The sequence below is a fragment of the Gobio gobio genome (assembly GCF_949357685.1).
Source record: "Gobio gobio genome assembly, chromosome: 3".
NCBI classification, from domain to species: Eukaryota; Metazoa; Chordata; class Actinopteri; order Cypriniformes; family Gobionidae; genus Gobio; species Gobio gobio.
In genome coordinates, this window is record NC_137099.1 from 22,746,146 (window position 1) to 22,763,410 (window position 17,265).

Here is a 17,265-nt window from a genome sequence, read left to right on the forward strand (position 1 = left end):
GCACAGTAAAAGCCATGTTGCTTAACAACTGTGTCAGACAAGAGGGAAAAGTTGTCGTTGTCCTTCGTAAGAGAACATCCCCCGCCTTCTGAATGAATATACGCGAGCCCTGTTTTCCACGCCTTTAAAAACAAGGAAAATACGCCAAGAAATTTTCACCGGATGGGTGTTTGGTTTCTGCTCCTAATCTAAGAGAAAAACGGCCGCGATGACCTGTACGTCCGATAAAATGCTTGTTGGAAACAGTATTGTCAGAGGTAGGCTCGTTTGTTTTTTTATTGCGCTGAATCAGATGGCAGCATCGTAACATGTCGTTGTCACGCAGATACGAAGTTGCTGCAGAAACGATGGACGTGTTATTTTCCTTTGCCATGTTTCCCTTTCCTTTGAGCTTAAGTCGAATGCATTCATGACCGTTTTCATTTGTGTGCTCTTATTGCGTCCTGTGTTGCTTTGTTATTCCATGCAGGTCAGGGCATTGTGATGATACATATTGTGTTCGCATTGCATAGGCTATACATTTGGTGGCAAAAAGACATATAAAGAATATTTGCACAGAACGTCTCAGATGGAACCCTTCTAATGTTTTCGGTAATAAATATGTTCTTTTCAGGTATTGGCAACAGGGACACTGAATATAACGAACAAAAATAATACTGCAAAAAATACTAAAAACAAACTTCCAACATTATTTTAATGTTATCTAATAGTGAAAGAAGAACCTTTCAGCAAAAAAACACAACAATAAAACAAGCTTGCATATTTTTTGTTGCATAAAATGAACTATTTGTTAATGTTATGTGTGTAATCCTATAGTGAAAGATCCTCAGCGTGTTGTGCAGCCCTAAATAGGTTTTTATAAATTGCTTGACCCAAAAATATTTGATCATGTCCCATGAATTCAAAATTAGAGTTCTGTGATAACAGGGACACTGAATATAACAAACCAAAACAATATTGCAAAAAATACTAAAAGCAAGCTTCCAACACAATTTTTATGTCATATCTGTAATCCTGTAGTGAAATAACCTTTCAGCAAAAAATACTAAAAGCAAATTCATGTCCCATGAATTCAAAATTAAAGTTATGTGATGGCTATTCTTGTGTATTCCTAAAAGTTGAAAAAATGAACTTTTAGCCGATAAATTACCATTCAAAAGTTTGGGTCAGTAAGATTTCGAATACACTCCTGAGAAAATAAATTAGGCCAAGCCCAAAATGGCTAAACAAACACTAAGCTTTTAATTTAATAAGTCTTAACCACAAATTGGCATTTAGAAACTAGCATAATTTAAAGGGTTAGTTCACCTAAAGAGGAAAAAATGTAATTTATTACTCACCCTCATGCCGTTCCACACCCGTAAGACCACAAATTAAGATATTTTTGTTGAAATCCGAAGGCTCAGTGAGGCCTGCATAGGCATCAATGTAATTTACACTCTCAAGATCCATTAATGTACTAAAAAGATATTTAAATCAGTCCATTACAGTACAGTGGTATAATATTTATATTATAAAGCGAGGAGAATATTTTTTGTGCGCCAAAAAAAATTCAGGATTTCAACAAAAATATCTTCATTTGTGTTCCGAAGATGAACGGAGGTCTTACAGGTGTGGAACGGCATGAGGGTGAGTAATAAATTACATTATTTTCAGTTTTGGGTGAACTAACCCTTTAAGGAAATGCACTACTTAAAAAGCCATTGCTGTCTCAAAAAAACATAAAAGACAGAATAAAGTTTTTGGCACAAGAGTTGCATGGTGATGCTCCAGAGCGGTGTTTTCGAAAATCTGGTGAGAAATATAACAATAAATGCATCTCTATCACAGTGAAGCATGGAAGAAGAGGGGTCATTGTGTGGGACTTTTTAGCTGCTGGTATTGGTGAGCTACTTCACTGTGAAAAGTCATTTAATGCTTTGGCGTACAGGAGAATAATGCAGAATGGCTTGCTTCCCACAAATGAAAAGTTATCTACAGAGGAATGATCAGATGTTATTTTTCAATAAGACAATGTTTCTGCCCAAATTGCAAAGACAACCAAGAACTGGCTTGAGAAAAGTCCATCAGGCTCATGTTTTGGCCTGGGCAGAGTCCTGTAGTGAATATTTGGTGTCACATTAAACTTAAACAAACTGGCAAACATTTTTCAACTACTCATGAACAATTTGAAGACATCAACATAGAGTGGAAAAACACTGACTCTTCTTCCTGTAAAAAGCGGTCTGCAAGTTTACCCACACAGCTTAAATATTTAAAGAAAACAAGGGGAAGGCTGTTCTGTGCCAAGTTACTTTATCAACAGTATTTGTGCAATTCTTGGTCATTTCCTGACCAGTGATTTGTGATATAAAATGTTTAGGCCCTTAAAAGACCTCTAAATATTGTGCCATTTTTGGCTTGGCCCATTGTACATGCTGTTCTTATAAACCTTCTATTCATCAAAATATCCTGAAAAAATGCACAGTGATTTCCACCTAATTAAGCTACACAACTTTTTCCAACATTGATAATAAGTCTCTTGAGTACCAAATCAGCATATCAAAAATGATTTCTGAAGGATCATGTGACACTGAAGACTGGAGTTTTGCCATCACTGGAATAAATTACATTTAAAAAATATTAAAATAAAAATAAATAAAATTTGAACAACAAATACTGTATTTTTGATCAAATAAATTCAGCCTTGGAATTCTATTAAAAAAAAAAAAACGCATTTAAAAACTGTAGTGCAGGTTGAGTCATGAGTATTTGTTGGTCTGTTTCCCAAAAGGTAATGAATCCCAAATAGTAATGAATTACAAATTACTAACGGTTATGGTATGTTTATGAAATATTCTCATTTGACTGGACAAAAAAACTGTAATGCATGATGAGTCATGAGTATTTTTGGACCAAAGTACTCATAAGCATCCCATAACTGTATTTTATAAGCGAGTATTTCATAAGCATCCCATAACCGTACTTGCTAATTTGTAATTCATTACTAAAGCCTATTTTATTTAATAATAATAAAAACATATAAAAAAGAGGAACTTCAGTATGTCCTGCCCAAGCTTTGTTTCAACAGGAAAAATGTCAATACAAGAAAGAAAACTGTAATTACAATGATATTTATTATTGTATTTAACAAATGCATTTGTCCTGTTTACACTAAGGTGATCTGCCCAGGTGAGGTGGCTTGGTACTGACAGATATGGAGGTGGGAAGTCTGCCTGTCGAGCTTTGGCGCCTCATCCTGGCATACCTGCCTCTGCCAGATCTGGGTCGATGCTGTCTGGTGTGCAGAGCCTGGCGGGAACTCATTTTGAGCTTGGACAGTACACGCTGGCGGCAGCTCTGTCTAGGATGCCCTGAATGTCGCCATCCAAATTGGCCCCGTCGCCCCCATCTGCCCCCGGTGTCCTGGAGAGAGGCTCTCCGTCAGCATGCTCTTGCCAGCCGAACCTGGACCCAGAACGGCTCGGACCTTCATTCGTCTGCCTGCCTCCACCTTTTCCGCCGGAGGAAAGACCGCAGAGTTTGGCATGTTGGTACAGTGGCAGGGCGCGGCTATGAGACTCTCAGGGGGGCGCTGGCTGCGGCAGGGCCGTACGATAAGGTGGTGCTCCATGCAGGTGTATATGAGGAACAGGTGGAGGTGTCCCTCAAGGTGCCTGTGGAGATTGTTGGAATGGGCAAGTTGGGGGACGTATCGTTGTTGGTGAGCTTTGATCAACAGTGCCCGACGGCGAGACTGTGCAATCTGGTGTTCATGCCAGCGTGGTTTTCACCAGTGGTTTATAAGGTGAGCCTTGATACTTCCACAAGCACACACATCCACTTCAAAAGCATCCATCCATCCTTTATCCATCTATCTGTCTCTTCGTCTATCGTCTGTCTATCTAACACCTAAAGGGATAGATCACCCCTGTCATCATTTACTCGCCCTGAAGTTGTTAAAAATTTGAACACAGAAAAATATATTTTGAAGAATATGGGGAACTAGACAGTTGATAGACCACAGTGACTTCCATAGTAGGGGGGAAAAAACACTGGTTACGGACATTCTTCAAAATATCATCTTATGTGTTCAGCAGAAAGAAGAAATTCATACAGTTTTGGAACAACTTGAGGGTGAATAAATGATGACAGAATTAAAAATTTTGGGTGAACTATTCCTTTAAGTATATTGTTTATCATCTCTTTTATCTGAAGGTTGATTAATATTGGTTCCATGTGTCCCTGACACTCTGTAACAGGCTTTACACAGAAAACACTGTCGGTTTTCCTATGCTATAGTTACATATTTTTCTTGTTTCTTTCTTAGACGTCTTCTGGTCACGTCCAGTTGGACAACTGCAACTTTGAGGGCTGTCAGCTGCATGTCCGGGGTCCAGGGACGTGTCAGGCTCGTTTCTGCTCTTTTGCCCAGGGCAGCTCTGCCCATTTTCTAGGAGTGGCCATCAGTTTAATGGACAGTTGTGAATTCTCAGGGGGCGATTCCGCCTCTGTCACTGTGGAAGGTGCTCCGGTCTCTGAACGCAACTGGGCCTTCAAACACCTAGTCGCCTTGGCCAAGACCTTCACCATGATGACTAGTAATGGGTCAACTGAAATATCTAACCAGGGTGGAAAAGACAGCATGGGTGCTGGTAGTCCTGGAGAAACACCCTCGGAAGGAGTAAACACAATGAAGGACTGGAGTAAACAGGAAGTAGATTGGGAAACAAACTGGGCAAAACAGAAAGGTGGGGAGAGTCTTCTTCCAGGGCAGGATGGTACAATGATTGAGGAGGATGGCATGGAAACATCAAGTGAGTCAAGTGAGGACGATGATGTGCTAGATGGCGAGAAAAGCACAGGTTTAAAGCTTTCATACGACCAGCATGGACTAGCGCATCTCTCCAAAGCGGATATGCCTGATTCTTCTGCATTTCCTGCACTGTTGAGTCTGTCTGCAGAGCTGCAGAGGGATACAGAGGCACGGGAGTTGGCCGCATTGGTTCAAGGCTGCCTGCTGCGCCGTTGTCTGCTACGGGATGGAAAAGGTGGTGTGCATCTGTGCAATCATGGTCAAGCTCGACTGGAGGCCAATGTGTTCAGGGGGCTCAACTATGCAGTGCGCTGCATCCAGAATGCCAAAGTGTGTAATACATGTATCTTCATGCCCTTTGAAGCTGAAGTGTGTAATTTTGTCAACGTTAAAATTCCTTCTCCAAGTTTAATGTGCAGAGACGACTGTAAGTAAGCCTTTAGTTGGCTGATTTTCCTTCAAAGTGTAAATATTGAAGCTCTGTGGTGCAACTGGTTTTATGGTATGGTTAGTTTTAAGGGTGGGTTAAGATGTAAAGGAAGGGTCAACAGTTTAACTGTAGATACAGTTACAGAAATTAATTGCAGCTTGTAGTTATATGCAGGTATTTTTTTTCAATATAAGTACAATGTAAAAACGTGTACACAGTAGTTGCATTCTAATAAATGATCAATTTAAAGGTAGGGTAGGCCATTTTCAGAGGAGCTAGCAATAGCAAGTTAGCTTTAAATGCATGAGATTCCTCCCTCCCTTCAGAGCGCATCCAAAGCCACGCCTCCTTCAAAACACATGAACGCACACAGCAAGGAGCAAACAAAAGTGTCACCAGAGACAGTGTTAAAACTACCTCATGTCTCAAAGCACACATCCTTAAACAACTTAAAGAGTGCTGACCTGTACCACCTAACTGCTGCAGATTCATTTTAGTGTTGATAGTGTTGCCATTGAAGCGCTTAAATTCGAGTCACAAACCGCTCCGAGTATAACATCACAGGTTTCCATTTCTTCAAAATTACAGTAGTTATGGCGTGAATGCAGCATTTGTTTTTGGTTCAGGAGGAACTGTAAAAGGTGGCTGCTGTTTCGGTTGCGTTGCTCGGTGACGGACGCATGTCTAACCTTGCATAGTGTTAAGGGACATAAGTTTAGGACCCAAGACCAGTTGTGAAGAATGAAGACCACGAATTAGGAGTGCAATTAATTAAAGAAAAAATGACTGAAGAATAGTTTGCAGTTTCATCAGCAGAAGCCAGCTTCAAGTCTCACAAGGAGTTTCAAGGCAGCGCTCCCTCTCTACCAGTTTTTCGTACATACAATTTTTTCAACAGTTATACTCTTTTCAAGGTGTAGCTACGTCATTACTGCAGGATGAATGATTTTGATTGGCTAAGAGAAAATAGATCGTCATAGTAAATTTCCACACATTGTCAGTTAATCAGATGCACGTCTCCATAGATCACTTGTTGACGCTTTCACCCCGGAATTAGGCACGTAGTGACCTTCCAGGTCTGGAGCAGGCGCCAGCTTGTCCAAAACAACATGCCCGTTGTAAACCTCTAATACTGATCTGCAATACAGAACCCTAGCGCACATACACAGATACACAGGCTTCTCTGAGGTTGGAGTTGGCTGAGCCCCAGCTCTGACCAGAAAGTTTCCCAAAACAAACTGATAACATGTGCTTTCTCTCAGTAAGAGGTACAGACAATATTCAGTTTCTTTAGTGTTTCAATAAAAGGAAATAATATAAAATGGGCTATGTGAGTAAGCACTGTTACTGCACTCCTGGCATGGGCCAGACCCTCAGTCAATCCTCCAGAGACCAAATACGAACTTTAGAAAACATATATGAAGAAACAATAAACAATCGGTGGTTCTATTGATTAAGTAATACCATAACTGGAAAAAATTATTAAAAATCATTATAATAATATAGGAGGATAAATATTGATTAAGGCTTTGATTATAAATTGAATTAGGAAATATATATTTATATATATTTATATATATATATATATATATATATAAATATATATTTCCTAATTCAATTTATAATTGAATATATATATATATATTGAAGCAGCAGTGGATTTCAGAATCCACCCCTTCAATAGCATGAAACGCGCTGATGACCTGCATGAGCGGGGTGTGCGGAGGTATGAAAATGCATATTCTGACAGGAAGGTCATCGTACCATTGCATTCGGACGGAATGCAATGATTGGACAAATATTTTATGATATTACGCCTTCCGCAGACAATATATATAAATACATTTAGACCACTTAACTTAAGCTAGCTTAAGCTATCAGGATGTGAAGAGCTTTTCAACCAGCATTTAAAAAAAAATGTCCTTGAACAAATTGCCTACCCTGCCTTTAAATGTTAGTTCATAGTAGTTAAATGCGCTTAATATAAGTGGGGTCATAATGTCATTACTGGACCTACCTGTGAAAGTGACCGACTTCTTTCTGGTCACGACTCAAACTGATGCATAGAACCAAGTTCCTGTCCTACATTTTTTTCCCGATAAACGTCACAATACAGAAGAAAAGATCTGTTGCTAATTCCACACATCTCAAAATCAATATCCATTTTCATACTGTACATTTATAATGTTGTGATACCTAAGTTCACATAGCATTTCAAATGATATATATCTTTTTTTTGTGTGTGTTTCATTTCTAATTTATTTAGGCAACGTAGTATAGATTTTATTATATTGGCTTAATAATTATTGGCTTATTGGTGTTAGCCAGAGTTTTAATATGATTAGCTCATGCTTGCCATTTGTGCAAAAGTATTTTGGCAAATGAAGTCTGGAATACACTACACGACTTTGTCCAGAGTCGATGCTATTTGCCGAAACCAGTAGGCAGACATTGGGCAGTTGGAGTTGACAGATTTCACAGATGAAAGACGTTGTGAAAGACATTTCACAGACATTGTGCAGTGTATGATGGGTACAGACTCAGACACAAACTTTTAGCTTCAGACTATGATTCCGTCCAGTCGAATGTTTGGTATTTTGAAACTAATTTAGAACAGATACATTTCATTTGTCATGCATCTTGCATGCAACGAGGCGCGTATTATTGCAGTTCATAACATGCGATCAGAATTACAATTTTTACTTGGCAGATGTTAAAACGGCAAAGAAGCGAACACTTAGAACACCCTAGCAACTGCATAGTGATACTCAGAAACCACTCAAAACACCTTAGTAATGGCATAGCACCTTCCTGACAACTATCCATAACACCCTAGTGTCATGTCAGAGCCTTCTGCACAGGCAGGCACCAGCAACAATTTCTTAAGAAATGTATTTTTTCATTCCATTTTATACTTGCAAGCACAACTATTACAACCAGCAGATGTAATAATATCTGCAATCATAGAAAATATTTCATGATGACATTTGCTGATGATCTTCCCTCTTTTATCTTCTTTTCATGTTTTAGTTCTCTTTCATGAATCTCTCTCCCTTTCTCTCTCTCATACTGTGTCTCCTTTTTTCTGTTTAGATGGTGATGTTACGTAATGAAGTGTGTGGGTGCAAGGCGTCTGGTGTGTTCCTGCGACTCTCTGCTCAAGGTCTCATTGCTGACAACAACATTCACTCCAATGGAGAAGCGGGACTAGATATCCGCAAAGGGGCTAATCCTATCATACTGGTACAAATTTATTTTAGTACAAAAAAATACTTTAGATTCTAAGAGTTAGTTAATCTTTTTTTTCCTTACCCCAATCACAAATAGTCCTTTCTCACACCATCAAAAATGTATCCAAATTTAGTGAGGTTTATATGCTTTAAACGTGGAAAACAACTTGCCAGTGGGGTAAAAAAACACTGTATAAACTTGTTATACAGTTAAAAATCTTAATATTTTACATGATTGTGCTTTTAAATAAATTTGTTTTAGGGAGTTTGTGTATATTTAATGGGAAACAAGACAAAAATACTGATTAAAAACATTTTGTTTTCACTTTTTTAACTTTAGTTATTGTGTAATGTTGCTGTTTGAGCATAAACAACATCTGCAAAGTTCAAAACAAAGGGAGATAATTTTTCTTTTATAGAAATCTCTTTTTAAGGACTACAACAAACGGCTGGTAGGGACTACAACGAGCTTCTTCACGGGTTAGTGACATCACTAACCCTAAAATTTACACAAACCCTGCCCCTGTGAAACACGAAACAAAGGGGGTGAGGCCATGTTGGGCTGCTTTTGAGAAGATGAAGAGTTGTTGTAGTAGAGCATATTTGGGAGTCTGCTCAAGCTGTCACATTCACCTTTTTACATTTATTGCAATACAGTACCTAACACAAATGCAATAGCATGTCATAAAAGCAAGATGACAACGTAAGTTATAACCGTAAATAAACTAAACTATACCTGTTCTACCTTCATGTGGCATATATTTTCTGGTTCTGTAGGCATTTTACAACAGTTCCCACTCAAGCGATTTATAGACTCATGACAGAATATGTTAATCAATGACTTGAACATAGTTAAGTCCACATCAGTTACATAAAATCATCAACTAACCATTCAGAAACATCCTGTTGCATTCTTCATGTTTTCACTTCTTAGTGAGTCTCTCCATCATAGTCCAAATCCGGTTTGAACATATAAGGCTGAACAGTTTCGTACATTTTCAGTGGTGTCTGCGTGAGGTAATCGGAGCTGCTAACATGAGCTCTTGAAGCTGCGCCCTCTTCTAGAAAGGGGGCTGGGAGCAGCATCTCATTTGCATTTAAAGGGACACCGAAAAACGGTGCGTTTTTGCCAAGCGGCAACCTCCCGCAGTCTCTCTTGAAGCCAATACCAAAGTGACTTAAACTGCAATTCATCGACTGGTCGCTAGAGACAGGCTCCAAAAAGGAGCAGAAACTCATTGAGCCCCATGTTAAAAAGCCCAACTTTACAGCAGAAAAAAACATGTTTACAGCCTGGTACAAATTGTGGTTTTGGTCTATATAGCTAATTTTTCCCTTCATGATAACTGTGAGAGGGGTTTTTTTATAACTCATCCGTTTAAATTATATTAAGCCTTAAAGTTCTGCATAATTAAGGGCGTGGCCACCAGAGTGAGAATTGGATTGCTGCTATGGTTGAGCTAGATGGGCGTGGGTTCAGCAACCAGTCACCTCAACTCCAGCCACGTCTCGCCTCTTTGCCCATTTTCTGTTATCTAGGAGTGACGTGCTGCTAAGATGACAACGGCTGACTTTTAGGCCTCAAAACTGCTCTTCGGAAACCTACGGGCCATGGACACTGTCCATATTTTTTTACAGTCTTATGGTTTTTGTTCACCCTCAAAAAGTGACAATTTTAAAATGCTAAAAAAAAAAGATCTGTGGGTATTTTGAGCTAAAATTTCATATACACACTCTGGGGACATCAGAGACTTATTTTACACCTTGTAAAAAGGTTTTTTTTTAAAAAAATTATAGGACCCCTTTAATATTAACTAACATGAACTAACAATGAAAAAAACATTTGTTACAGTATTTATTAATCTTTGTTAATATTAGTTAATACATTGTTTGTTCATGTTTGTTCACAGTGCATTAACTAATGTTAACAAACACAACATTTTAATAATGTATTAGTAAATGTTGAAATTAACATTAATTTAGATTAATAAATGCTGTTGAAGTCTTGTTCATTCTTAATTTGTGTTAACTAATGAAACCTTATTGTACATTTTTACCGGGATTTCTGCTGTTCCATATAATTTTCTGTGTATACTGTGTAAATATAAATTTTTTTTTTCTTTCCCTTTTTCTTTTCCTGGCTGTAGTGTAATAGAATCCACAGTGGCTTGCGTTCCGGGATCGTTGTCCTGGGCAACGGGAGAGGTTCCATTCGCAGCAACCAGATCTACGGCAACAAGGAAGCTGGCGTGTATATTCTCTTTAATGGCAATCCTGTTGTCAGGTATGCAGTGCAGGCCAGGGGTCTTTGTGTTTTAATGCAAATCAAGTTGGATAACAAGAACCATTAGATATATTTGTTTGTTATCCTGAAACTAATAAGACTAAAGATCTGACTTCTGTTTCTTTCTGTCTTCATGATAGTGGAAATCACATTTTCCAGGGTCTTGCAGCAGGCGTTGCTGTCAATGAGAACGGAAGAGGACTGATCTCTGGTCTGTTTCCATTTTCCATTTAATTGTTTATAGATGCAAGGTTCAAGCACTGTAGACCTTGCTTTTTTCAAGTGTTTCCTCATGCTCTTGAAACAGCTAAATAAATGTACCTGCTGCTTTCCTTCTCTCGTCTCTGATAGAGAATGTTATTAGGCAGAATCAGTGGGGTGGCGCTGATATCCGCCGTGGAGGTGATCCAGTCCTGCGCAATAACTTCATCTGTTATGGCTACTCGGACGGAGTGGTGGTGGGAGAGAGAGGGAGGGGTCTCATTGAAGGCAACCACATATACGGTGTGAATATTTCAGCTTTTTGTATTTAAGGCATTTGGCAAATGTTATCCAGAATTTGTTCATTCTGTATGCGATCAGGCATAACATTATGTCCTAATATATGCTATGCAACCCCATATGCAACAAACTTTTGTATTCTTTGTATTCATCTTTCTATCAAAACCATCATTAACTTCTTGAGCAATTTAAGCTACAGTTGCTCGTCTGTTTGATCAGACCACATGGCCCAGCCTTTGCTCCCCACATGCATCAATGAGCCTTGGCCACCCATAACCCTGTCGCCGGTTCACCACTGTTCCTTCCTTGGACCACTTTTGATAGATACTGACAACTGCAGACCGGGAACACCCCCCTAGAGCTGCAGTTTTGGAGATGCTCTGACCCAAACTCGCTCAAATCCTTACGCTTGCCCATTTTCCTGCTTCTAACACATCAACTTTGAGGACAAAGGCTGCGTCCGAAAACCTAGGCAGCTGACTTGTTGCCTTATCAGACAATGGCTTGGAAGGCAGCGTTTGTGCATGAAGGCACCTCACTAAACTGATTTCAGACAGACTTCTTAGGCAGTGTAACCGTTTAATGATCTACAGCAAAATAGAGAGAGCTTTGGTGAGAACTAAACAAATATTTAATTACTACATTAGTAATTTCTCGCTAGAAATGACATCAGACGTAGAAAATGTTTATAAAAAACGTACATTTACATACAAACTGACCAAACTGAGCAAACGCAACTTTCGGACACCATCTTTTTTTCCCAGGTCAACTGTGACAGAATGGAAAGCACAGGATTGTGGGATATCAAAGGCAGCGAAGGATACAAATATGCTGCCTTCAAAAATCGATCAGATGAAGGTATCTCAGGAGACAGGAAGTGAAGCTAACATGAGATTCGGACGTGCCTTGATGCCTTCCTGCCTTGAAATGTGTCCTCCGAAGGCAGCATTTTCCAGGTTTCGGACGCAGCCCAAATGTTCACTCGCTGCCTAATATATCCCACCCACTAACAGGAGCCGTAAAGAAGAGATAATCAGTGTTATTCACTTCACCTGTCACACTTCACCTGCCATTGTTCATAATGTTATGCCTGATCGGTTAATGTGTGTGATAGAAATGAGTTATGTGCGTGCCATGCAACACAAAAATTGTGTGCCCTAACACAAAAGCTGCATCCAAAAAAAAAAAAAATAATAATAATAATTATATATATATAGTAGGCGAAAAACAGTATATGAGAAAAGAGGTATGTATAAAGTACTAATATTTGAAGATGAAGTCACAATTACAAAGGCATAACAATAGCTGTTTCCATCCAAAGTTGCGAATTTTAACTTGGAGTATCGCAAAGAACATTTGCAAATGAAGCAGGAAATTCCTGGGAAATTGACACAATGTGATAAAAATGGAAGTTGCTGCAATAGGGGAAACCACTGTGGCTGTTTTTCCTACATCACTTGTATCTCAGAGCACGCAGATGAAACAAAATAAACGTTGTCATGTTATCTTCCGTTCGGGTGCCAGGTGTTTAGGCACTCAATCATGTGAGCCAATTCTGAGAGGGCATTATACCAAATAATTCTGATGACAGACTTTGGCTCAGGCAATTCAGAACGACCAAACCAACATTTGAGATGCTGTGGAGTGAAATTGGTCCACTGGTTATTCCAATTATCCAATCACATCCTCTGATGAGGCAAAGTCATGTGAGTTTTTTTGTTGAGCATCAAGGGATTTATTTGGTAAACGTTTTTCCATCGTTGTTTATCTGCATGTCTTCTTATCAGATAAAAAATGATCTGCCTCAATTGAGTTAATGCGCACTTTTATAATTTATACGCCTAAACATAGGTGGATGGAAACATAGCTATTGCAATGTTAAAATTAGACCATGACATTATATTACTATTTATATTATTACATTACATACATTATTTTAAAAATGTATTTAATGAAATTTTCATTTTTCCATTCTATTTATTGTGAAAAATTGTATAACTCAAATATCAACTGATTTAAAAAATATATATGAAGAGTTGTTGACTAGGAAGACCTTTTGGGAAGAATTTAATAATAGACCTTTGACAAGAAATAGACATTTCGAGAAGTTTAAAGTAATAATGTTTTGAGAATAAAGTCAAAATTACAAAGACGTAACATTGCGATGTTAAAGTCAGAATAGAAAGAAAAAAAATGTGGTCATGACATTGTGTAATTGTGTGCTTCCCTGGTGTTTTGTAGGCAACAGAGGCTGTGGGGTATGGGTTATGTCATCTAGTCTACCTCAGCTCATTGGAAACCATATTACCCATAACCGCATGTATGGGCTGGCTGTGTTCTGCCGGAAGGACACAGAGTCTGCAGTGAGCCGAGAGGGCTATCGCTCTTTACAGGACAGAGAGCGAGGAATTGGAGAAAGGGACAGAGGAGGGCCGGAGAACTTCAATGAGGAAGGAGAACTGATGGCATGGGAAAGTGATATTGATAGCGAAGATGAACGCTTTTCTACTCGACGGCCAATCACAGTTGCCCTAGTGGAAAACAACTGCATTAGCCACAATGGAGGTTAGTTGCTGTTAGATATCAGGTCTCTTTTATGACAGCTGGGATATTCAAATTACAGTTATTTTTTAGAAGTTGTGTTTTAATTTTGCTGCTAATTGGAACACATACATTTTTGAAAATGCCATGAGATATTCACAAATAAAACATGGCCATGATTTAACTCAATTAAAATGAGGGAAGAAACGAATAAAATGTGAGAATGAATTCTAAATTTGTGGCTACGTTCTTTTTTGCATATCATGTGCAGGGCTCCATAAATTACCATTTATGTTTATGTTTAATATGTTAAATGTTAACTTTAAACGCTCTTCTCTATTATTTGATGATAATGTTAATGCTGCCTTTTGAAGTCTAGTTGAAAACCATAAAATAAATCACATTTATTTTATTTATTGACTTTCTACAGAGTTTCTCCTTGCAACTTTGACTTTTTGCGACCTTTGTGAGGCAATATTCTCCTGAAGCTGCTTTAGATATTTATTGTGGAAAGTGTTGTTAAAATATATTTAAATTTGAAAATGTCAAATTTATACATAACTCTTTGTATAATATTTTTCAGATAATACTTTAATATTAAGCCAATTATTTAATTGTTTTTACAATGTCATGCTTAATATTCATTCATTAATGTCTTTATACATGAAAATATATAGTTGCCTTTATATTTTAGTAATGGGGTCCTTCATAAGGGGATCAAGTCAAGTCAATTTATTTGTGTAGCGTTTTTCATAATAAACATTGTTTCCAAGCAGCTTTACAGAATATCAGAATGTTAATGTTAATAATGTTAATATCTTCCTGACACACATTTAGCAGATTAAAGCTGGACGATAATTGAGATTTGCTATATAGTATTTATTGCCCTACGTGAGTGTACTGTATGTATGCGGATAAAGTTGAACATGCTTATATATCCAACTTTATATAAAAATCTGGGCAATAATATAGTTACATTTTGCAATTAAATAAAAGATCAGGCAATTAATATTTGCTAGTATATATCGCTTTATATGTGTACGTATGCATAAATTATAATATATATCCAACTTTATGTATACAAAGCTGTGGGATTATACAGTTTACAATTTTGTGATGAAATAAACAGTTGAGATTTGCTCAACAATGTATCATCATATCTTTTGCCATCAAAAAGGTAGTCAGCTTCACCTGAGTATCCCTGTCATACAAATTCAGATTAGATTGATATCTCACTCACTTTTGTGTTCATTCTTCTTCTTCTCTTCTCTCTCTCTCTCTCTCTCTCCAGCTGTAGGAGTGTATGTGAAGAGCAGTGAGCCTCTGAACGTGGTTGCCAACATGGTGAACAATAACAGAGCTGCCGGCATATCTATCATTCAGAGCGCTCAGCTGACACGTTTAGTTGGAAACTGTGTCCTCTGTAATGGCTGGACAGGAGTGGCCGTGGACAGAGAGTGTCGAGTAGAGCTGCGCGGCAATGGGGTTTATGGTAATGGCTGTCACGGTGTCTGCTTCCGAGGCGATGGGCTCATTGTGGAAAATGATGTGGTCGCAAATAATGCTGTTGGAATACGAGTGATGGACAATTCAGATGTTAAAGTGAGTTTGCTTCAATGTCTGTCACATGGTTGAGAAAGTAAAAGAATACAGAGGCTGTGTTTAAAACCTAAAATATCCTGTCTTCACAGGCAATATACAGAAATATATGGTGTTCGCGTCAGAGAACAGATACTTTTTTTTAATGGCCAATATTGATACTGACAATTTTTTTAATAAGGGTTCTGACGTCACAACATCTCAAAAGGGTTTTCCTACAATTCTATATTTTTACTTTTTGACATAATAATAAAACTAAAATAATTATTAGACTACAATAAAAAAATGGATAACTTATTTAATATAATAATAATTAAATATAAATAAATATGATTAATATAATAATAATGCCATGTTCTAACCATATACACTTTTATTGTAGTCTAATAATTATTTAATTATTATAATACTATTATATTATTATAATTATATTATGATTTATTAATATCAATAATATTAATACATGTATTCTCATTACTGTTGCTATTTAAATCATAATTAGCCTTTAAAGGTTCTTGCTGTTTCTCAATAATTTCTAACTTAAGCATGGATTACAAAATTTAAAAGATTTTTAAAAACATTTAAAAAAAAAGATTTGATAAAATTATATGATTATTTTTTAAGTCATCATATGCGTCTCTTACTTCCTATTATATCCCAGAATCCTGAGTGCAAGAATTGGTGGTTGGTTGAAAGAATATTGTGTCGGATGGAGCAGTTGAAGGGATAAACTTATTGATAAATGTGCATGTTTTAATGAGAAATAAGCTAATCATTAAATATTTATATGGTTAGCCTATCACCAAAGCCTATATTCATACAAAAGCATTGGCTGTGTAGCAAATCCTTATGTTTCAGACATTGCCCATGTACTGTTTGATCTGCAGTCCCGAAAAGGCTCCTGCTATCAGATGCTGATATTTGATATCTGTTCTGCAGGTGTTGCGCAATCGCGTTCAGCCGTTGCGGGGTTATGGGATTTCTGTGAAGGCGCGGGTCCGAGGTGTGGTTCAGGAAAACCTGGTTTATCAGGGCCACCCTACGAGTACTAAAACCCCCATACGGACAAACACACAGAACATGGAGTGTGTTGTACTTAACAACTCGCTGCTCAGACCCAGGTTAGACGCACTCACATGTGACATACACAAAACTATATGTAGTCTATAAGAAGCTGAAAGATGAAACCGTAATAAAGTTTATAATCTTTCTACTCCAAGTTGTTGTTTAAATATAAACATTTAAATGGTGGCGGTAATAAATTGTTTTTGTGACAGACATGCATTAAATAATGAAGACAGGTTTAAGTAAAAATATATAATGTAGTGCTTATATACCTGTATAGCAAAGTGCTCCTCTCTAGCTGAAAGGCTTTCCTGAGGTAAATGTAACATTACACAACATTGTTTTCAAGCTGGTCTAGTAGTAAAGAGGAAGGTATGATCAGTTCAACTGAGGTGGCTAAAGTGATCTGTCACATTAAAGAGAATTAAAATGACATTTAGAGTTGAATTTTGTTATAAAATTGACAGAATTTAAAGCATAGACGAATTAGTGGACGTATGTGCTCTGCAAATAATGTTTAGTTTTAGTTTAGTAGTTTTATTCACGTATCAACTGAAAATAGCATAGACTAAAAATATAGTGGTTAATCGAAATGAAGATCAACCCAGCCCTATAGCGTCTACACATTTTCCTGTTGTGTGTATGAAATAGATGCTGAAACAGTCAAATGCACAATCGGAGAAGCGCCAATTAAATCAATAATTTCGGCCCTCTGTCTCAGCCGAAGCTGAAAACAAATTTAATGGTTGCTAAAAATTCAGTGCATCACTAATAATATATGGCATAATATATTTGACCTCTACCACTCTTTCTGTCTTAG

At 37.7% G+C, this 17,265-nt stretch overlaps 1 protein-coding gene across 1 annotated transcript in view; it reads left to right on the plus strand.

Annotated features, from left to right (window-relative positions):
* The window catches only part of fbxo10 (F-box protein 10), a 20,189-nt gene continuing 2,924 nt past the window's right edge, over positions 1 to 17,265 (plus strand). Inside the window, exons 1-10 of the mRNA XM_079813611.1 lie at positions 1 to 257; positions 3,159 to 3,787; positions 4,310 to 5,125; positions 8,319 to 8,468; positions 10,603 to 10,739; positions 10,880 to 10,950; positions 11,091 to 11,243; positions 13,482 to 13,805; positions 15,073 to 15,383; positions 16,320 to 16,501. Of these exons, the coding sequence (XP_079669737.1) occupies positions 3,197 to 3,787; positions 4,310 to 5,125; positions 8,319 to 8,468; positions 10,603 to 10,739; positions 10,880 to 10,950; positions 11,091 to 11,243; positions 13,482 to 13,805; positions 15,073 to 15,383; positions 16,320 to 16,501 (2,735 nt within the window). The 5' untranslated portion in view covers positions 1 to 257; positions 3,159 to 3,196. The remainder of the gene's footprint in view (positions 258 to 3,158; positions 3,788 to 4,309; positions 5,126 to 8,318; positions 8,469 to 10,602; positions 10,740 to 10,879; positions 10,951 to 11,090; positions 11,244 to 13,481; positions 13,806 to 15,072; positions 15,384 to 16,319; positions 16,502 to 17,265) is intronic.